Source organism: Diplotaxodon limnothrissa, linkage group LG6 (genome assembly GCF_057381915.1).
Source record: "Diplotaxodon limnothrissa isolate DT_005_m linkage group LG6, D_limnothrissa_male_GT1.1, whole genome shotgun sequence".
NCBI classification, from domain to species: Eukaryota; Metazoa; Chordata; class Actinopteri; order Cichliformes; family Cichlidae; genus Diplotaxodon; species Diplotaxodon limnothrissa.
In genome coordinates this window covers 27,916,699-27,939,309 of record NC_140601.1, presented here as the reverse complement: position 1 = coordinate 27,939,309, position 22,611 = coordinate 27,916,699, and the positions used below count along the sequence as shown (strand labels likewise).

Here is a 22,611-nt window from a genome sequence, read left to right as displayed (position 1 = left end):
GCATGTAAATACAGAAACAGTCATTCATATAATATTACATTGACAAGCAAGTCAGTTATTTTTTAATTTTTTTTTAATTGCAACATGTTTGCAATCATAACAAGATGAGGGCAGCAATGGGTAGATCGCCCTCTCCCCTTCCTGTAGCTGGGGATAGATACAGCTACATTAGGACCCTTTCACTCTTTATACTGTGCAATAAAAGCCAGCCAGAAAAGTATAATCAACAAGCGCGTACGTGTGGTGTTTCTGCGTGTCAGTCAGTACAAACCAGTCAATACACCCAGGGCCCTGCTAAAAAAGATGCGTGCACGTTTGTTGTTGTGTATGGGAGAGAAAAGTGTGTGCGCACGTGTTTGCGTTGAGAGCTGGGGGTTGGTTAGAGGAGTCTGGGTTAATCTGTGACCGCTTGTCTGTGCCGATGATAGTATTGATCTGATGAAGATCATCTGAAGGTCAGGATATGTTGTCTTTGTTCAGGGGGCGCCTTGATCGTGAGGCGCTGGCTGTCTTTTCGCTGTCTGTATAACTGCTTATAATACTTCATTTTTTAGTAGACATTTTTTAAATACAAAGTGAAAAGTGAAGAAAAATAAATTTCCAGCTTTGGGCCAATACTAGTATGAGATTAAGTGGAAAACGTGCTTGTATCGGTGTTTTGACAGCATTATTATGATCAGTAGATTACACAGGCTGAAAAGCAAATATTGTTATGTTGGCATTTTGTGATTGACACTTCTACTACTTTCCCTTTCTGTGGGTCATTATCATCATTTCAGAATGATGAAACAGAAACTAGGCTTGTTAGTACTTAATTATTCATTTGAATCCATAAAGGCAATCAATTAAGCTTAAGTGTGCAATAAATCTGATTAACCAGTCAGTTCCCAAAACACCATAAAATCCATGCAGGTCTTATATGCTGGTAATGAGTTTGCAAGAAGGGAGGGGGAAGGGGCTAATAAGTGAGAGTGCTCACCCACAAACACACACACACAAACCTTGGTGCGCAAAACACAATTGTGCTTGATGCATTTTTTTTTTTCGGGTGATAATTTGATGTATTAGCTTTTGGGGATGAAAGATAAGCAGGGCGTAATGTATGCTAATATTAAGGTCTGCAGCTTGTAACAAAATAAAGCAAGGTCATCAGAAAACGGCGCATGTGTAATTAATAGATGAATTCATTACAAAAACAATGACTCCGTTTAGAAACACTCATTAACAAGATAAGGCATTTGAAATGGAAATACAAATGTTAACGGTAATGTGTTGACAATCAGAGCGGCTAAATTCAACCTTGAAACGTTTTTAATGCAGTCCGTGCCCATTCGATTGGGCGAATGTGCTGCCCTCTTTTCTGCCACTGCTGTATCATTCCTTATTATTCTCTGACATACTTGCTTGCTGATGCTCTCCCTCCCTCCCTTTTATCCCAGCCTTCATCTATCCTTCTCTCCCTCCCTCCCTCTTTTGCTGGCCTTTACCTGCTCGCTTGTCTCGGGGGAAATTACCACAGCTCAGAAACGCTGTCCTACTGCCTGCACTGCAACGCTCTGCTCTGCTGTGCTCTGCCTCCCTCCCTCCACGCATACACACACACATGCACCGCAGACACACAGTCAAATACAGGCGTGCACTTAAAAGCACCAGCACATACACACAAAGACTGCATAACCCCTTTCCCACCCCAAGCATAAACCCTTTACCAGATGCTGCTTTCTGTTTATTCTTGCTATTATGCTACCCAAAGCAGTACACGGGTACAGAGCAGTACAGAGGATTAGAGACACTTGCTGCCAGTGCTTAGACTGAATTTGTGTGTCTTCATGAACTTCATACATGCTGTATGTGGCTACAGCTAAAAAGAGCACGACTTTTGTACATCAGACCTCTTCTTACACTAATTCGCTCTTTAGTCTTAATGAAAGTTAATGAAAAGGATCCCTCCTCCTCTTCTCCTGCACTAGCATGCCTTTAGCTACTAGCAGTCTTCCTTATCTCCCAATGCAATGCTGCAGACCTTGGAGATGAGCAATGAGCAACTCAGCAGGGTTTTCCCACTCTGTGCGTGTATTTAATGGATAGGCACTTCAATCAGCACTGCTAATCAGAGTGAGAAAAGCTTCCCATGAATGTTTCAGTTCAACCACAAAGCAACCCACTTGCAAATTTCGCCTTGAAGTGGCAGAACTGGAGGAGTCACTGTGCAACATTCTTCTTTTATGGGCAGTTAGGAGATGGTCTCTTCCTGTCAGAATTATCATCATGACGGCCCTTTTGCATATGTCAAGTCATGCCTTTGGAAATGTCACTTTGAGAGAAGCGACAGTAGCTCGCTGTCTGCATTTTGATTACTCACATACATAGAGTCCAGACTGATGCAGAGGATTGTGTATTCATAATCAATACCAAAATACTGACATCACCAAGTCATCAGTTACCCCACATCATACACCAAACTGTAAATCTCTTTTTCTGCATTATGTAGTGAGTGAGGTTTTAACACCGAGACCTGCTTTTGGACTTGGTAAATCCTCAGATCATGTTTAGCTAATTCCACAAAATGAAAGCTCTTGGTAGTACCTTTGAAGAGGTGCTTTGTATTTTTGAGTAAGGCAAAGAAACATAGACTGTAAGTGCTATGAATTCATTTAATGATCCCATAAATCTACCTGATCTTTCATAAACTAGATTTTGATCTCAGAAGGAAAAATACAGTTCGGGATTCTGGTTATGTAATTTGTCTGATGCGCCTGCGTTTTAATAATGTGTGTGTGCGCATATTAAAGTCTCAAGTCTCAAGTAGGAGATACTTTGTCTCGATAAGACGTAGCCAGAGAGCACGTGCATTAAATTTGCATGTCGCCTTGTAACATACAAGTGTGTATGCGTGCTTGTGACGTGAGTAAGTGTGCGCGGTAAGCATAGGAATTTGTGGTTTGGTGTATACACATGCATACTTGGGTGAATATGCACGCGTGTGTGTGTGTGTGTGTGCGCGCGTGTGGCAGACTCTGGCAGCAGGCTTGAAATTAAAACCTTATGCGGAACAGAGCTCGTGATTGAACTGGAATTAAAACAAAAGGCAGAAGAGCACGGAGTAAAAAAAAAAAAAGAAACGGAGAGAGGAGAAGGAGATGGCGAGAGCAGCAGCAGGAGGAGAGGTGTATTGTCTAAGAAGAGAAGAAGTGAGCGATTGCCACCACTGCAGTACTACAGCTCGTCTGGGTTGTTTCTTATCAGAATGTCAGGCAGACCTTTCCCATTGACTCGCTTCTGTCAGCAGTCTTCTTAAATGTGAAAGCAATTAGGGAAATTGGCGAAGTCAAAGAAACATCTCAAAGACACCTAAAAGAATAGCTGTGATGAGTTGGAGAGCGCATGTGGAACAGGGAGGGATGAGCGCACACTCACATAAAATACATGTGAATGTCTGCACTCAAGGAAAGACACACTCCCTGTCTTTTTTTTTCTTAATGCACATACACCTGAGTAGCTCTTGCCTTTGATGGCTGAGATCGTGTCGAACCACAGTTTTCGTCTCAAGTCTGACCTGTCCTTTGTGCTGCATGCATTTCTGTGTCTCTTTGATATCTCCTAAGTAATGCACTTTAGTTTTCTTGACCTAATAAATCACTGAATTGACGCTTCAAGTAAGCGTATTATATTAATTCAGGGACAAAATGATTACTAGGAACACAGCTTATTCAAATGGCACACATTACAAGCGAATTCCTGCATTTTCCCTTTTAATAGCCTGCACTACACTTGCCTTAAGGCGTTTCTGAAGGCATTCCCCTCTGCTCTCACCTCTCTTAACCCCTGAGCATGGAGCATCTGCTTTCTCCATTCAGTTGGAGCTTGCTGATTTAATAGCTCTGGGCATATTGCCTTGAAAAGGAGGAAGAAAAAAAACTTTTGGCCAGGGCCCCTGGCTTTCTCATTAGTAGTCTCTCCCTGCGATGTATAGGAGCATTCTCACTGGTCAGCCCTCCTCTTTGTGGAACACAGTCTTGACCTGTTCCCACCACACATTGTCTGTGTGTGTGTGTGTGTGTGTGTGTGTGTGTGTGTGTGTGTGTGCATGGAGCGGTCATTTCCATGAGAAAGGAGTGCAGAGAATGGACAGGGGCTGCGTTTTCTTTCTGTGAGATGGCTGCAGACGCGACTGAGGGTGCACAAGGGCGACCTCATCCATCATGTTGTGAATAGCCTAAAATTATCACCCAGTGTTTCTGGACATCATGTGATGAAGAGATTCTTGACAAAGGTCATCTTGGGTAAGAGCAACCCGGGGCTGGCTCTCTGACCCCAGTTTTTGGGGGGTTTATTTTCACTTGCTTAAATAAAGTTCACAGTGTAACTGCCAGTTGCTTATGGAATTTATACACATTTACCATTTTAGTTATGCATCACATAATGTATTGTACTAGATAAAATATGAAATCTTATGTAAAATATGTGGCCCTTTAAACAAAAACTATAGGTTAAAAGGAGGCTAAAATGATTACACATGGTTACTAACAAAAGTAGGTTTGCAACTATGAACATTGTCTTTGCTATTATATTGAGTAATTTGATCCATTCTTAAAATTAACTGATTGGAGCAACTTTAAGACTTAAATAGCTAATCTGCTGGGTATATAATTCAAAATGCCTATACTTTCTTCATGTATGTTCTTTCCACAGCATGACATGTCTCACATTTGTTTCTTTTTTAAGCACACAGTGCTTGCTGCACGCTTCAGCAATTACCCTGGACATATGAGCTGGCTGCCTCTGTCCCTTTTTTGTTTTGTTTTTTTCCTGGTTGTCCGTCGCATGGTTGTATTAAAAAGGTCCATCCTCGGTGGCCAGTCGGGAGGTTTGAAGACCGGAGGAAGGCGGGGCGAGTGGGCGGGGTTAGTGTTTTGGTTGGTCGGGAGTGACGTATCCGGAGCGACTTCCTGGTCTGTCTGCTCCCTGGGAGGAGGAGACGGAGACTGCAGTGTTGTTAGTTTGAACAAAATGGCTGCGAGACCACTGTCAAGGAGAGCTCACTGAACGCCTACCATGAGTGTCCGCTCCGCCGTCTGGATCAACACAGAATGTATTTCCCCGGAGTCGCTACTCATTTTGCATTTGCGGTAGCCAGTCCGTCGCTAGTCGTCCAACCGACGACTTAAACAACAACAACAAAAATCTTTTGCACTTTAAAACAAGTTGGGTGGCTGGCTGACGGCCGTCGGCTTGCTCAGCGAGAAGTCATCGGCGATTTTTTTTTTTTAACGAAAACTGCCTGATTTCTCTGGTTTGCAAAACCTTGCAACGGTCGACGACTTACGACGCCAACCAGCTAACGTTAGCTTACATAATTTAGCTGCTTTTAAAAGTCATTTTAATCGTGTTCGTATTTTTTTTGTTTTTGTTATTAGTGGTGCTTCGTCCGCTTCCCCGCCCCCTCCCCCCGTTAAATCGTGACGTTTTAACAAATTGTTTTTTGGTAAAAATAATTTCACAGCGTATGTGTTTTGGGTTTTATTTTTTAATCTTTTTTCTTCTTGCTCAAAGCATAAATTACCGTACTTGCTGTGTATATATCTGGCTGAGTAGCCGTTGTTTACCTCGGTATCTTGTCACCAAGCTGCTACAGCAGCAGTCGGCTTATCTACCAAGTCTGACTTTAATTACGACTAAATCTCTGCTCCATCTCTTTACGGGTAACTTTAGAAAAGACATCGGAGAATGCTTTTATGCATTTCCCCCCCCTGCCATGCATCGACTCTTAACTGAAAGCTGCCAAAGCTGTGATTAAAGCAAGGTAAGTTTATACATGTAATTTATTTATATATATTTTTAGATTCTTGGCAAACTGATGAATAATGTTAATCAACGTTTGGCAATCAAAAATTGTAGCGGCAGCCGAAAAATGAAAATCGCCGTGTTCCTCTATAATTAAGCTAAAGTATATCACTCAGCTCTAGTCTCATTGACATACAGACTAAGCCCGGTTAACAACAGCGGTAATGCCCCGGCAAACGCTCAAGTACTACATCATTAAAACATCCATTAACAGTTTACTAAGCGTGTTTGTTTTGCCCAGATTTCTGCTCACATTGTTTATGCAGGGCATTCTTCGGCAAAGGAAAACACTGATTGAGCCGAGGTATTCTTAGATGTGCCTTTAGACACGGGTTTGATGACTAATTTTAGTGTATTTATTTGAAGGGTCTTGAATATGTTGGGAACTTTTGTGTTATATCATAGCCCTTTTATGATTGGCTGAGTGCGCTGGAGCACACTATGTACATGTGAGTGTGTAATGTGATGGTTTCTTGGAGCCACTGGGAGAATTGCTTTGCCTTTTCCAATGTCTGTGTGGTTATTAGAAGGTAATGGGGCGCTAATTTTATAGTTATAGTTTGATTGCAGATAGCACAGAGTTGCATTAGGGCTGTAACACCTTTTTATATTTTCGTTAAATGTTTTAATTCGTGCCTATCCGATGTAGTTACACTTTTCTTAAATGTGGCAAAGGCACAGTCCCATTTGTTCCCAATTTTCGCTACGCTTCGGTCTGTGGTTCAACTGTATCACATTATGTATCTTGTACACCATTGTACATTCCACTACACTAATTCTTAGTACATTATTAAACATAGCTGTCCTGTCTCTCTTCCCTCCTTTCCTCCACACCCCTCCTTCCCAACTCGGATTGAACTGTCGCTTTCCATTGCTTCCCCCCCTCGTGCATCCTGTCCCCAGGCGCTGGAGTATAGCTTTTAATATCTCCACCGCGTGTCTTAATTGAAGTACATAATTTCCTGTTCAATTTCAAACCCCCTTTTCCTCCACCCCTCCTCTGACATCTCTGTCACCACTGTCTTATCTCTACCGTCACACATCAGTGAGGTGATGAAATGAAAAATGTGCCCAAGCTGTAGTGGCACACCGTACATTTGCAGTCAGATGGGGATGGTTTATTTTTGTGTATGATGGATATATGCACTGTCTGTGAATGTAAATATTTTTGTGGCATATTCAGCCAGTGTCTGCACATGTGCAATGCCTTTAATTTTTTTGGCCATGGGACTGTGTGACTATTTATGTCTAGCTCAATACCTTTGCCATTAAGTAATGCCCTCCAGTTGTTAATCAGGACTTGAGTGCACCCTAGACGGCCAGCTGACAGACGGGCACAAACACACAGCCCTTTTTTGCCCAGAGCTAAGGGTCCTTCAAGGCTGATGAGCATGCAGTAAGGGGATAGCTCTGAAAAGATGTTTTGGGGGGTGTCCAAAATGAGTGGAGAGAATAGGATGCTCTTCACCGTGGAACAAAAAGGAGGAGGGAGTTTAGTTTTTCTTAAATACCATGCAATTACCATTACCAGACACAACTGTAACTAGCACTTAAACCACAGCAAGTGGTTTAAGGCACTAGGGTAAATTTTGGGATTGCACATGGACCTTAGATCACCATTGAGGGGGTCACTCCTTAGGCAGTGCATGTTATGCTGCAATGAAGGTGCAGGTTTTCTGCCAGAAGCAGTCAGGAGCAGTGTGGAGTATCTGGGGGTGTAGCACTGATTTTTGCATGCCACTGTCCACTGTACTGTGATACTGAGGGAGCAGTGCAGTAGTCTCTGTGTACATGCAACTCTAGCAACTGTTGCTAATGAAAGCAGACAGAGAGAGACACTCTGGGGAGTTTATTCCCTACTTCCAGCACGAAGGGAAAGTACTATACCAACAGTATTGAAACATGTATCGAAATACGCTTAATGTCATTCACCTGCAGCAGTAAATTAGGTAGTCTGCCCTGCTGGAATTAGTCAACATAAGCAAAACATTATAAGTTGAACTGCCGATGGGAAAACAGTGTTAAAGATTTGCTTGGTTCCTTTTTACTTTTAACTTTAAAAAAAAAAAAAACTTCAATTCATTTGAACTGTATTTATGTGTGGAAAGTGGTTAGCCCACTGTCACTGTTAATGTAACAGTTGTAGTATAAAAATAACCTAAATGTATTAAATATGCAGAAAGTGTGGCATAAATATTGGTATATGTCCTATTGTCACCCCATGCAGCAGTCTGCTGCATGGGGTGGGAGACGTTGTCCAACAGGGATGACAGCTTAGCCGCCATTCTCCTGTGGAGGTGGTGAGTGACAGGAGAATGGCGGCTAAGCTGTCATCCCTGTTGGACAACGTCTCCCACCCCATGCAGCAGACTGTGACAGCACTGAGCAGCTCCTTCAGTGGGAGACTGCGGCACCCACGGTGTGGGACGGAGAGATTTCGCAGGTCTTTCCTCCCCACTGCTGTCAGACTCCACAACAAAGACTTTAACTGAACAAACACACACATCCACACATGTGCAATAACACTAAGTGCAATAATCTTTTCTGGCATCGTTGTATTTTTACTCAGTTGTATATAGCATTCGTATTCTATTTTTATCTTATTGTATATTTTTATTCTATTTTATTCTACTGTATATAGTATATTATTTTATTCTATTCTGTACAGCTGTGTACTGTATTTATTCTTATTGTATTCTAATTTTTGCGTCATAACTTTTGCACTGTCCACTTCCTGCTGTGACAAAACAAATTTCCCACGTGTGGGACTAATAAAGGTTATCTTATCTTATCTTATCTTATCTTAAAACATTTCTGAATTAAATTAGCTCGGTCTTGTGACGTTTACCTTAGTCCCAAAATGCAAAAGGATTCAAAATGAGAAATTTCATCTCACAGAGGCTCAGACTCAATGAATTGTATTACTTCTTTTGCCTTTTTGGCAGCATTGCAGGCAGGAAACACATTACCCATGTTGGCTCTGGATCTAACCAGGCTTTAGGCTGTTGGCATCTAGACACTGTTTTGATTAGAGTGTATTGTAACAATGCCGGGAGGACAAATCTTGGCAGTAACTCCATCTGCAGCCCCTTATCACTAAAGGGGCAGGATCATTTATTTGAAAGGAAACCCAAGTTGCTTATCCTTAGTTGACCCTTTGCAGACAAAACATGAACACCAGTGTAAGTTACTATCATTAGCCTTGTTTCCACTGCAGGGCCAAGTGTAAATATACTGTATCCACCATGCATTTTTCTGTACAGTGGTAAAATAGTTTATTTTCCTTGTCAGATATTTTGTTGTGGCCCTGGTGAAGCCCCCTGTAGTTGGACTTGTGTGTTGCTTCTGTTGTCAGTCCTCTCCCCCTGTCATTGACCCTATCCCAGGCTTTAGTGTGGTAGTTACTGAGCCTGTGATTATGAGGCTTTTCAAACAACTGGCACAGTCGCGATAGATAACGCGCTTAACACCGCCGCAGGGTGCTCCTCAAGTAAGGGTACATTGACAGTAGAATCAGCTGGATTGAATAGGGGGCTGCCAAAAGCCATTAACCTCTTCCTCTGCTCACTGTATTGCTATTTTAATGTCAAGGGGGGCAGGATCTAGATTTACCAAGCAATGGTGTTTGGTTTAGCCATTGTACCAAATGAGTAGTGTTTATGTGGGCACACCCCTAAGGGGGGAGTGTGTCTGTACTTTGTGTTTGCAGTTGTAATAACAGAGCACCAGAAAGTCATAAATGGTTACAGTGTCCTTCGATGGATGTAAACTAGAAAACAAAGCTTTTTAGGTTACATCCATCCATCGTGTAGACCAGGCTTTACTGTTGTTTTGGTATAAGATGGTGATCTCATGTTATGATAGATGTGATCTCCACGTCTTACACTCTCATACCCATATCTGGCATTTCTTGTGAATTTGCAAAAATTGAAGATGCACTCTAAATAGGCATGGATGAAATTAGTTTAAGTTGTGAGTAAAAGGTGGCAGTTTAAGGAATCTTCTTGTGATTAGTAGCCACACATACAAACTAAAGGGAGGTGGATGTGTAATTGTCCTCCTTATCTAACTTCTGTGCCAATTGAGGGGGCAGGGGCTTTAGGGGCCCACCAAGGGTAAGCTAGGACTGGGTGGAAGCAGGGGGATGGGGGAAGCGAAGCTGAAACCCATCGAGCTGCTGCCTGAGAGTCTTGGCAGGGATCCAGGGGAATGTTCAATGTGCCGAGGTTTGGTTGAGGCCCCGGTCCCTCCCTCTACTTCATGTTAGCTAATTGGAGAGACGTGGACAGAAGGAGATTGGCATCAGATAGAAACTGACAGAGAATATGCAGGACAAGCAACCATATAATATTCCCATTTCCTGCTCAAAATCAACAGACATCCTTACTCATTATGTAACAGGACTTGGTCCCTACAGCACTAACAAAGCTTTCAGTTATGGCAGTGTAAATCGCACTAGCATGCACTAGCTCTCCCTTCACTGGGGTCATGGCTTTGGTTGATAATCCACGTCAATTCTTACCCCTGAACACAAACTTGAATACAATCAATGAACTTTATCCGTCTGCTTTTACTTTTATTGATGTATGGATGTAAAGTGGTTTTCACAGCTCAATTTGCACTTCAATACATGACAAATTATAACAATAGGAAATAAAAATAAATCATGTTTGTTGGTGGCAAATCAGGTCACCTTACAACACAAAAACAACAAGAACAGTATTAAAAGGTAGGAAGAATAAAAACATATAAAACAAGATAATAGCTGATATGCAAATTAGCATAGTACAGTAGGCACAAACCATTGAAGGCAGCAGGAATGTCATTTTGCAAGTATTTTTCATATTTAAATATCTTTATTAGTAGTTTTCTCAGTTTTTTCTCAACCAATAGCTGCAAGACATTTCTGAGGATTGTTATTGGCCACATAGACCTAGGGTGGGTATTTATTCTTATTAGATCAGTTAAGCCAATTTTTACTTTAAATTAAAAAAAAAAAATGGTCTAATGTTTCATTTCACTTTGATAGATGTAGGCTTTTTTTTTGTGTCAGAATATCTGTATCTCATCTGCTGTCCAAACAGAAGGAGCTGTTGTGGCTTTTTCTGCCATTCTTTTCCTCTAGGCATTGTTCCTGCATCTCTTTGCAGGCTTGCTTCTCACTTTCAGAGACTGACTGATTGCTTATACTGCTGGCAGTCAGTAAATTGCTGATGGGACATTGTGTATGCCCGTGTGCTTAAATATCAATCTTTTCTGAGTAGAACTTTGTCTTTTCAGCCTTGGGTGTGTGATCATTTGGTGGAAAGTAGGGAAATTTTGGTTAGTCCTCACTTCCTGATATACATTCAAAGGACTCTTTGATGGTTAAGTCTCAGTTTATGACTCAGGTTAGAATAACATTTAGGTGTGGGTAAGGTAGCCAGATGTACTAGCTGACAGAGACAAGTGCCACTGGCAATGGTAGAATTGCTGGTACGCCGACAGTGCAGTCAAGCTATAGAAAGCACTCAAAAATAAACACATACACCAACACATTCAGCTTGACAGCTTCTTCTTGAATTCACTAAGCTTTAGCAGTGGCGATGGCAAGGACCAGGCTTTGCTTAGTCTTGTGTATTGTGCTGTTTTTCAGTTTAATGAGCTGCCACTGTGTTAAAGTTTCATATCTGCTTGGCAGAGGCAGCAGCCAAGACTGTGAGAGAGAATTTTCTGGAAGCAAACCTCAAAGCTGTTATTTATAGTACAACTGACTCCTAATATGTGGTTGTTTGACATTTCTTCCTCCCCAGTATTCCCCCCGCCGAACCAAAACACTGCTCTCCAGGGGCCATCTCTTCTTTACAGGTTTTACCAACATACAATATGTATTCCACAATTCACTGAGCAAGCCTAGTCTAATAGCAATAAAGTGCACTGTATGTTTTCATAGACCATTTTGACCACCGGCTGTAAGCAAAGCCGACATGCACTGTATGCACAGGATGCTTACAAACCGAGCACTCACTGAGACTGAAGGATAGAAAACACAAGAAGATTGTTATTAGCACTTACCAACCGTGGAATTTACAGGCTTGTTTTCCCCAAGCTGTTCAGGTTGAGAAAACACAAATGCACTCCCACACACATTTGTGGAGATTAGTTGGGGTGTGTTGCAGTATTAGCAGGTATTGAGGAATTATTCCCCAGGTAAAGGCTGCCTAAAATGTTCCATGTAATAAGGCTCTGGAGAGTCTCATAGCTTCCATAATACGACAGGAATGGGTGGTTTTCTGAATGGCAGCGGTGGCAGATTTACCACAATCTGTGGTCATGAGTCTTGACTCTGTTATTCTCCCCCTGCCCCAAGAGAGGAAACTCCTCTTCCTACTCTTGTGTTTGTGGTGTTGTCTGTAGCCATTCCAAACATGATTCTCCATGTTTTGATTGCTCTTCTTTTTCTTTTGAAGTCATGTGTCTCCCTTTCATTGTAACGCAGAGAATAACATTAGCACAGTTATCCTCCATTTTTCCCATTCTCTACCAGCCTTGCATTATCTTTTGCCCTCAACCTTATTTTTGCTGTCTGGTTCTTTTGACACTAGTGATCAAGGTGTACGAATATTTCAGCCCCCCCCCCCCCTCAAACTCCACCCCTGTCCTCCAGTCTCTCCTTGGTCTGCCAGCCTCAATAGAGCTTCATTCAGTTTTGTTTCCAACTCCTCTCCAGTGAGGATTCTTTTGGTCTTTGCCCTTTTCCAGCAGTATTTTTTCTTTCTCTGTGTGCCCTGTCTAGTTCTCTGGCGGCTGTCGTTCTTAATTGGTATTGCTCTGCGTCTGCTTTCATCCTCCGCCTGCTCCCTCCCTTTCCTCCATCCCTCCTCCCTCTTTTCTGCATCCCTGGCGGAAGAAGACAGGCATCAGACTGTCTGGTCCCGTGTGTGTGTCTGTGCTTTTATGCATGGTTGGTGTGTGTGTAGTGAGTTTCTAACCTCTTTCCTGTATAATAGCATGTTTCTTGTCATGTCTCCTCCTCTGTAACTTATCCCCACATATAGAGATATTAAGCAGTTGTATTTAGCATAGTAAGAAAGGGGGATCCTGCTTGGATATGAAATCATGAGTTTCCAGTGGTCAGTTTGGTCAGTAGTCAGTTATAATAGTTATAATACACAATTGAGCTCTGCAGTTACAACATGGAGACACATTAATTTTTATTTTTTTGTTGGGTTAAATGCACCTTTGCATTGATTTTTGTCTTTTTATCTGCAAATCTCCATATGTCATTTAACTATATCTTTTTAAGGGGAAGAATATGAGCTGATTGCTGGTTATTGGCTGTGGTGTTGCAAGTCCCTTTAATTTAAGAGAACCTTAAGTGACACACGCTGGCTTTGTAGGTCATTAATGTCAAAATGGGAAATGTTTCCCTAATTGCAGAGTCTTACTGCCAGAGGGGGTAAACCTGATGCTGGGGAGTGTGGCAGAGAGCGATACAGCCCAGAATCACTGCTGAAGAAGTGCTGCTGTCAGCAGTACTGAGAAAGGGGGAGAGAGGCAGGTAATGCAATATGTAGGGTCAACAGAGGTCAGGATGGAAGCTAACTTTGACGATGACTACATAAGCTCAAAAGTCAACTGCCCGCTCTCTGATTTCACATTCACATGCTGTTAGGACATTACCCTAAATGATATTACAGAGTGTGACACATAGGAAATCAGGATAATAACTTTGTTGTTTTAATACTTGGACCTGTTTTTGTCCAACCCTCATAGTGACAGCAATACTTGTAAACAGACACTAGTGCAATCTTTTGTGTATAAAGACTATCAGGAGGAGCTGTAGTAGAAGAGACTCTGTCACTAGCAAATGAAAGGAAAACAAAAATAGTTTCTGTCACCTAAAACTCCTTTGTCCATTTCTTTCCTCCAGTCGCTCCAATTTGTTCCATCGGCAAAGCTTTTCATTCACTTTTTTCCTATTCCTATTCTAGATGTTTATAGCAGTGCAGCATTTTCTATTATTTTCTTGTTAGGTGGCCAGAAAGAGAGTTAATACTATACTTAATAATGGTCTCAAATACGGAAGAGAATTAATAAAGAGTAAGATCACTTCACACTGTTGTCAAAATAGAATTTTTTTTGTTGCACATTTATTTGAAGTGGTTTCAGTGGTCATTTTTCACAGTATCGATGCAGCATTATCAACATCACGAAAAAGGAATAGAATATCATTAATCTATTGGTATTGTGTCAAATGTAGAAATCCCAGTATTGAAATTTCTAACTTTCCCACTCCTATCCACAGTGCACATATTCCATACCGTTATCTGTATGCACACTGGATCACACAATCACATCCACACATAATGGAACCCCTATTTATTCCCCGAGGGCAGCGTTCAGTGGGGCTGTTTGATATAACGATATATATCGGATGACAATATAAAAACATCTATCGTTTCATTTTATGCTATTGTTTGTTTCGTGGTGTGGCAAAATAAACTGTTTACGGTAATATTTTTTCATCGTTTTGATGGTCACTGTAGTGGCTATATTAATTTCTTAAAGTACTCTCTTTCTCTTATATGTAAATAACCACACTACTGACGGACAAGCGCCTGTTTTTATGCGTTGTCATTAGCAACAACGACGGTAACACCAGCGCGTGTCCGCTTGTTTATGTTCCACATAAACCTTTCACAATAAAGCTCAAGATCCTGTTGAGACTTTTCAAAATAAACAGAATCACGTGAAAGAGCAGATTATTAACGGATTAGAAGTAAAAAAGAGCCGCCAGGTGCTAAAAAATAAACCTTAGACTCAAACGTTAGAACAGGCTTTTACCCGCAGCACGCCGTGTAATAAATACAAAGAAAACGGCGGCCGTTACAACTTATGTCTAAAAATGTATAGTTTCACGCATTAGTTAAAACAGTCGACTCCAGGTAAAGGACGCGCAGCTGGAAACACTTCACGCAAGTCGAGCTGCCCGAGATTCACAGAATTTACAGAAAATGTTAAATTTTTGTGATTTATATCGTTATCGGGACGATAGAATTCTTATATCGGGATATGAGATTTTGGTCATATCGCACAGCCCTAGCGTTCAGTGAGCTGTTGAGATAGCACAATGAAAAATGGGATTGTGTTGAGTGTATGCGTGAATGTAAGGGAGAAAGGAAGAACAATGAAGCAGGAAAAGGAACAAGGAAGCTAAAATAATTTCCCCCAGGGATCAATAAAGTATTCTGATTCTGATTCTGAAAAAAAAAAATACAGTTGGAGGAGCAGTAATGCAAGATCTGTATGTTTGCCCAAACCCCTTTATATGATTCCTCTTCCGTTGCTGCCATAGAGACATTACTGCACCATCAGACTGTCTCATTGAAGCCTCTCCTGTCTTTGTGATTGACAGCTCCCTCCCACTGCCAGTGGGCAACACAGTGGGAGACAGGCCTTCCATTAGTCTTCTGTTAGGAGAGTTATGATTCATTCATATATTCAGACTTTGATTCATATCCATGCTTGTGTAGGCACTTTTTATATTTAGTGTTTTGTTCAGTTGTGGTCGATAACACACATTTATCAACATTGGGATTTTAACTAATGATTTTTCATCATATTGATTATTATTGTGCTAATTGTTTCACTAAACCAGATATAATGTCAGTCTTATGTATGTATGTGAAAAAATGCTTTATTCCCTTCACTGAATATGACACATGCATTGATGTCCATTGCGCTTGGTGAAGCCTAAAAGCATGCACACAGTCACTGCCTGTGTTCTAGCTCATGCCTTTAATAGTTTCCAGGAGCTGTCACTAAAGCTGAGCCAAAGCAAATGGAGACTGAAATGAAGTACTTAGTTTCCCCTGAGCCCTTAGGCTAGCTATCTAGCTAGTTTGGAACCACACTCCCACTAAAAGGAGATCTTCGTTAGAAGAACTCGTGCTTTATTTTGTCTGTTGGCCTTCATGTTTTATTCCTTTTGCTCCTTTAAATCCTTTCCTCTTTTTTCCCCTTGACTCGTTTGTTGTTTTTAAGCCTTCTTGTTCACACTCACTTCATCTCCCCCTCTGTCCCTTTCCTTTTTGTACTCGAGTAGTCCTCCTCTTTCACCTTCTACATTTTAGTTTCTGATCATGAGGGAAAGTGTTTATCACAAGTTCCTGGATTGATTTTTTTGTATGCAGTGATGCTTGTAGATGGAAATGTTGTTGTTTTTTTTTTACGTTCTCTGAGTGCACTTTGGCCCTGACTTACAAATGGCTCATAAGGAAGGTACTACAAGTTAATGTGTGCTTTTGAACATGCTTGAAATCCCCTGAAATTAAAAAAAAAAAAGTAACAGTAATATTGCATTACCATTTAAGTTCATTTAAAGTTTAAAAATGAACAAAACAAACAATTTACAGTGTGGGGCCAAGATGTTTCTGAATAACTCTTGATGTCCAAAGTCTACAATGCAGATCATACCAGTTATAATGTGTAGAAGTATTCCTTAATTGTGCTCTTCTTTTTTTCTTTTTTACTCATCATTCTTTCCCCTTCTTGTTGAACAGCTGAGAGAAGCTAGCAACAGAAGAAAGAGAACCATTTGATGGAAGAAAAGAAAAAGAAAAAACAAGAAGAAAAGACCAAGAAGGAAATTGCTCAGAAAAAGGTGAATATAAAACCCCTATTAAGGCTTTGCAGACATGTGAGTGCTAATCAAGTGATGCTGACTTGTCCACCATTTTTGGACATGTGACAATCATTGTGATGGTCAAGTTAATAACCGGCAAGTCAGACAGGCCTTTGGACCAGTCAGTGACCCCCTGTCACTAGGGAAACATGTATTCCCCAACCTCTTGGTAAAAACCTCCTTGTGGTTGCTAGCATATTGCTGCAGTCTTGTTTTGAGTGGAAGTGGCAGCCTTGTAGCCTGACCAGCTACTCTCTGAGCTGTGCTGAAACCGTAAAAGTGTGATGCACAATGGAAATTTACAGTTTGCCCTCACAATAAAAGTTGCACACTTTGAAACATGTTGGCTGCAACGCCGAAGTACAGCTTTTACTGTGAAGATGAACCCTCTCCATTTCTGGTATATAAAGTACTTCCACTTCTAGCTGGCAAGTATTTGCAGACGAACATGAAAAACTCTAGGCAACCGTGGCCATCTGTGAGCAACCAAAGTACCACCTTAGTTATGACTGATTTCACCAAGCAACAGCCCAAACATCCAGCGACCTAACAAACAGTGATTGTATCATGTCCGATATGTCTCGCACAGTGTGCGCATGACGTCACGTGAGAAACCTCAGTGCTATCCATTACACACACTTTTCTGTTATTAAAATAGGTAGGATACTAGCCTTCACTTAAGTTGCCCCTGTGCATGGAGTGGTTTTATTGTAAGTGCTTAATGGTTGATTTGTTGAAATGTAGGCAGCAAATTTCCATTAAAGGACCAAATGACTACTTCTGTTCACTGATGTCTTGAAACGATAGGCTCACTTTATTCGGTAGCACTAGTCGTTTGATTTATTTGTGAACATCATACTTAAACTATTCATTTCCTAAATCAGTTTCTCTTCTCCTCTGCAGGCTGCTGATCAGAAACCCAAAGGTGAGTGTCATGAGCAGACAAATTACACCCTCTCATATACTTCATTTTCTAACACTACATTCCAGCCACTGATGTACATTAATCAGCTCTGATTAATACATAAAGGCACACACATTATTTATGCATTATACACACGTAGCATTTAGCATTCTTGTACACAGATGGACACACACATTTTGCACATGCATGCACAATTGTGCTGTTTGACTCTGCACACACACATGCAGACGCTCATTAGAGCAAATACAGGGGCGTTTTAATGCAGAGTGACGCTCAGTATGCCAGGAGCACCAGGCAGTGAGGCGTGAGGGGACCCAGACAGCTCACTGAGTGTGCTGTAGGTAAAGCGATGGGGGGATGGGCTATAGAAAGAAGGGAGAGGATGAGTGGGATAAAAGAAGCAAATGGTGTTCAGCTGAAATGCAAAACTAAAGGAACAGTGTCCTCATATCCCCTCTGCAATTTCTTAAGATGTTAAAATAGTTTCTCAGCGTTCTTGTTCCTGTAACAAGTTTGTAATTTGGATTGTTTAAGTAAGACATGTATAACGATCTGTACAGCCAATAGATTTGCATGCTTTTGTTTTATAAATAGATTTCTAAATAGAGTTCTACTTTAATGCAGTAGCTTACATCCACATGCATACCGGTATAAAATGAAATATGGAAGCGTTGTGTCCCAGCTGTCTGCATTAAAAGGAATGAACAATTGTTAGTTAAGAACATCTAAAATGCTCCATTGCCTCCATAATTTGCGATCTGCTTTCAAACCTGAATTTTCATACATCATGGACGAGGATAATTATCAAGCACACCCTCCCGCTTTGTTGTCACTTAGCAACACAGTGAGGTTATTCCTGTGTTGACACTTAAAAAAATGCTGTTAATGCTAAATACCTAAACTAAAGGTTTCTGTTAATGCATGGTAGTGTTGGATTGAAGATGGCAGAAGATTTCATCCTGTCTGGGTTTTTTTCTTAGTGTGTCTCTTAGCACCTGCACTTTGCCAGTTTGAGCAGCAGTTTGGCCATCTGGGTGAAACTGTGAGGCTTTAACAAAGGTCACCACAGCTTGCCTTGGACTCTGACCTGCCTATTTAATTACCCTCCCTGTGTTTCACTGCACTGTCTGTGAGTTTGACCTATTAACCAAGTTTCAAAGCTGCCTACAAAGCTGAATGCATCCAATTTCAATAAGCATTTAATGCCACTGTTCTTCTGCTTCAGTGAGAGATTAAAATATCAGACTCCTCTAGGGCTACAATTCAATTCAACATTTGTATGACTTCTGCTTGCATAGTACTCAGATGGGGGCTTGTCACAAATATTAACAAAGAACATCAGGAGTGAAGAGGCACATTTTATAGTGGGTTTTCTTTTTTGTACACAGGACATATTCACTGAGATCTTTTCCAGAAACAGTTTGTACTAATATACGTTACTTTCACACATGTATGCTGGCATTTACAACAGAAAATGTATGTTTTGGTCACTGATGACGCATTAAAGGCAAGCAGGACTGCTGCACGTTTATTTGTTTTCTCAAACTTTACCAATGATCCGCATAATGCATTAGACAAGGAGCATGGAAAAGATTATGTTGTTAGGCTGTAGCCGTCCACCTAACCACAGGATGTGGCCAACAATACGTGTCACATGCTGTTTTGTGTTGTGAAAGCCTGCATTGTTTCTTTGTGCATCTTCCTATTTGTCTTCAGAGATCTTGTATTTAAATATGAGGCAATACCTTTTGACCAGTAATGTGTTTTGGCCCTGCAAATCTGCAGCTGTTGCTATTTTTTTTTTTTTTTTTTTTTTAAAAACCAAACCCTCCAATTTAGTGCACTGAAAGTAATTAGATGCATTATATACATGAGCAGAAATGTGCTATAGCCACCGGTGGTGCTCTGAAAAGCATGTTTTACAGCCATCTTCACTGTGCTGCTCAGTTCAGGAGCCCTTTTTACTAACTTGCTTTAAAATGTAGGCACTATATATAAAGCACATCCTGCTACACTGATGTTTCCATTGTTAGATTTGAAAGCCAGTGTGCCAAATAAATGTCTAAATAATGAAAAGCATAGCACAGTCTTCATATTTTCTTGCTGCGCTGTATGAACTGTGTATGTTGGATGTGTGATGCAGCAATTGAAATGCCAAGAAGGGAAGGGGGGAAAACTCTTTTTAGGAGAGAAACCCATGGATTAGGGCACAGTTACGAAGGGAAAAAAGGGAGCGAGAGAGAAGAAATAGGAAGTGTAACGAGCTGTTTTGGTTCCACATAAAAGCAAAAATGAAGAAAGGAAAAGAGGAAGGGAAGTAATGAAGCAGCGAGCAGCAGACAAGTGCCAAAAATGACCGTCAAGAGTCAATGACGACACTAATATAGCAGAGGACTAATGACATGGAGATTTATTTTATGGTGTGTTTAATGAGAGATAGAGAGGGAAAAGGACATGGGATGAGAAACTGATTGCGTTTATGTAGTGGGTAGTCATGCAAACAGACAGATAAAGAAAGTAGGTGAAAGAAGACTAATCGAGAAATCAGGACTTCTGTGAGTTTGCTTATAACCTCCCATCTGCAATAGCTTTTAAAAGGAACGTGGCATCGACTAGAATGAGATGGGTTTTCATGCATGACACTAAATAATAGAGGTGTAAGTGTGTGTGTGTCTGCTCGCGTGTATGCACGCAAGACCGGGGAAATCGGTATGCGGTAGTGATTTGTGTCTTTCCATCCATATCAGTGCATTCTGTCTTCCTTATACACTTTCAGAAATTCATAGTCACATACACACTACCACTCCCCACCCTCTCTGCCTTTTGCTGCTTTCCTCTCTGCAGGCCTCCCTGGTCCCAGGCATTTCAATTTGTTTGCGGTAATCGATCTCGGCCTGGCGCGTTCATATGTATGAAAATGAGATAAAGCTTCGGCGCACTGGAATTAACTTCTCTGCCCCCTATTAGGCATGGAGCTTCACAGAATGCAAGGTTCCAGGAGGCAGTGTCCCATTGCCCCAACCCACCCCCACTCCCTCCTACACACACACACACACACACACACACACACGCACAGACAGGCTGGACCTCTGCCTATACAGAGCCTTTCCATCCTCCCCCCTCTTGGTCCCCCAGTACCTCGGAGACGCTGATTATTCACCCCCAGCACAAACGCACCTTCATCACAATCTTTGCTCCTGCTGCAATCACAATCAGTCGATTTGATTGCTACACATATCTACTAACCTTGACAAAAGCATGTGCACATACACAGAGACACAGGGTACGTAGTGAGTTTGATACCCACAGCCATCAAAACGTGCTCATTGCAGCGACTTGGAGCCTTTCAATATGTTTTCAGTGAAGGAAGCTTACATTGTTTAACTGCAAAACTGCCAAGATAATAATGTCCTTGCCAAGATTGCTCTTAGCATGCACAAACACATGTGCGGACATACAAATATGATTGAATTTGTAAGAAAACATGGCCCAAACAGGAAGTTAGACAAACGGAACTCAAAAATACAAAACAAAAAAAATTTAGAAAACTACATTTAGAAACAAAAAGCCACAAGGAACACCACGCTGTGTCTCTTACATTCCTACTCTCCGATAATCAGAAAATCTGCAGTCTCTGTTTCTCCTGCTTGTGTGCTTTTCCCTGATGAAAGGTTGGAAATTTAATGTGCTGTCTGTCAGTACCTCGTTCCTCACTCTCCTCTTTGACCATGCTGTTACTTCCGCCTGTTTCATTACCCTCTACGTGTCCCAGCGACCGCATCCGAGGAGAAACATATTTACACGGTGTCACCATGGTGGTAACAGCATTATGTTTTCAAAGTGGCAACAGACACACATAAACACAAGTGTGTCCTTTTAATACCGCATTGGATTCATTCGCAATTTCACATGCTATTAATTGCGTCAACACAGCTCAAATGGAATTTCATGAATTGCAATCTAATTAGAGGCTAATTTACTTTAACATTTGGGCTGCTTTTTTTCCGCTGTTAAACACATTTCTAAACACTGAATGAATTAATAGTGAATAGCTTGTGAATTACGTCCTGTGGATTTATGACTGCCAAGCATAATTGTTTTTCCTTTACCCCCTGTGTGCTCACCCCACATGAATGTCAAGTGTTAGGGGAAAGTGAGGGATGTAGGAATGGACCAAGGGAAGCGATAAAGGAAAACAAGGGGGACGCTCAGACTTAAACAATGCTCTCCTCCCTCCGTATTCATGTTGTATGATCACTCACAAGCTGCTGACAAGAGAGCCTCACATACCTCCCCCATCACCTTGTTCTCCCCCACCGGAGAGCTGCTTTATGTCAAATACCAGGCAGATTAATAGGATGTATCGAGAAGGATATGAATGACACTTAAGCCTGTTTTTGAAGCGCGAGGTCTATGCCAATTTGTTTGTTTAATGTTGTAAAACTGTCTGGTCTCCCCCTCATATGGCAGCTTGCTCCCCCAAAAAGGTGATCTTGTCCATATGGCAATTTATACTTGTAGCTGACTTACAGTTCAAGTTCAATGATGTCCATAATCACCGTGACCCATAGGTTTGGGAAGCCCAGTTTTAAGTCGGACTTAAAACTGACCTTCAGCAGCCAATACTTCATCCAAAGACTTTATGGGTGCCTCCCATGTATGCAGAATTAATAATTAAGGGTTCTGTACTTGATTGTTTAGATAGTTGGGCATAGACGTCTATGGGGATTGACTTGTTTTTCACCCATGTAAGTGGTCTTTTGTATAAAATGTAAGGCAATAATGTCTGGGACCTGTAGTCATAAAATACCTATGTATGAAAACATTCTTTTGTAGACCCCCAATGAGTTCTGCTCAGATTGTTAAACTGATACTCAAATTGAGCTCCCTTGACTCTAATAACACTAACATTATAACTGGGGCAGACTTTGTTCCTCATTTATGTATCAGCCTTTAAAAGTTTACAAACCTTGAATCACACTATGGAGCTATCAGAGCCAGAGGGATTCACAGCCGATCGTTGCACTCAGGCACTGACCTCGGAGAGAGGTGTAGTGCGATCTCGTTAAGGCTTTTTACCTCGTTTGAAGTTGGCTGGTATTAGGGTTAAAAAGCAAAAAGGGGTTCTTGAGGCCACTCTGTCATAATACTAACAAGCAGGTGAGACACGGCTGAG

At 41.3% G+C, this 22,611-nt stretch overlaps 1 protein-coding gene across 2 annotated transcripts in view; it reads left to right on the top strand.

Moving 5' to 3' along the window:
* Window positions 1-5,011: 5,011 nt before the first annotated feature.
* tnrc6c2 (trinucleotide repeat containing adaptor 6C2) overlaps window positions 5,012-22,611 on the top strand; it is a 51,994-nt gene continuing 34,394 nt past the window's right edge. For both annotated transcript variants that reach the window (XM_085354945.1, XM_085354944.1), the window contains exons 1-3: window positions 5,012-5,803; window positions 16,389-16,489; window positions 17,414-17,435. In XM_085354945.1, the coding sequence (XP_085211071.1) occupies window positions 16,427-16,489; window positions 17,414-17,435 (85 nt within the window). In that variant the 5' untranslated portion in view covers window positions 5,012-5,803; window positions 16,389-16,426. The remainder of the gene's footprint in view (window positions 5,804-16,388; window positions 16,490-17,413; window positions 17,436-22,611) is intronic.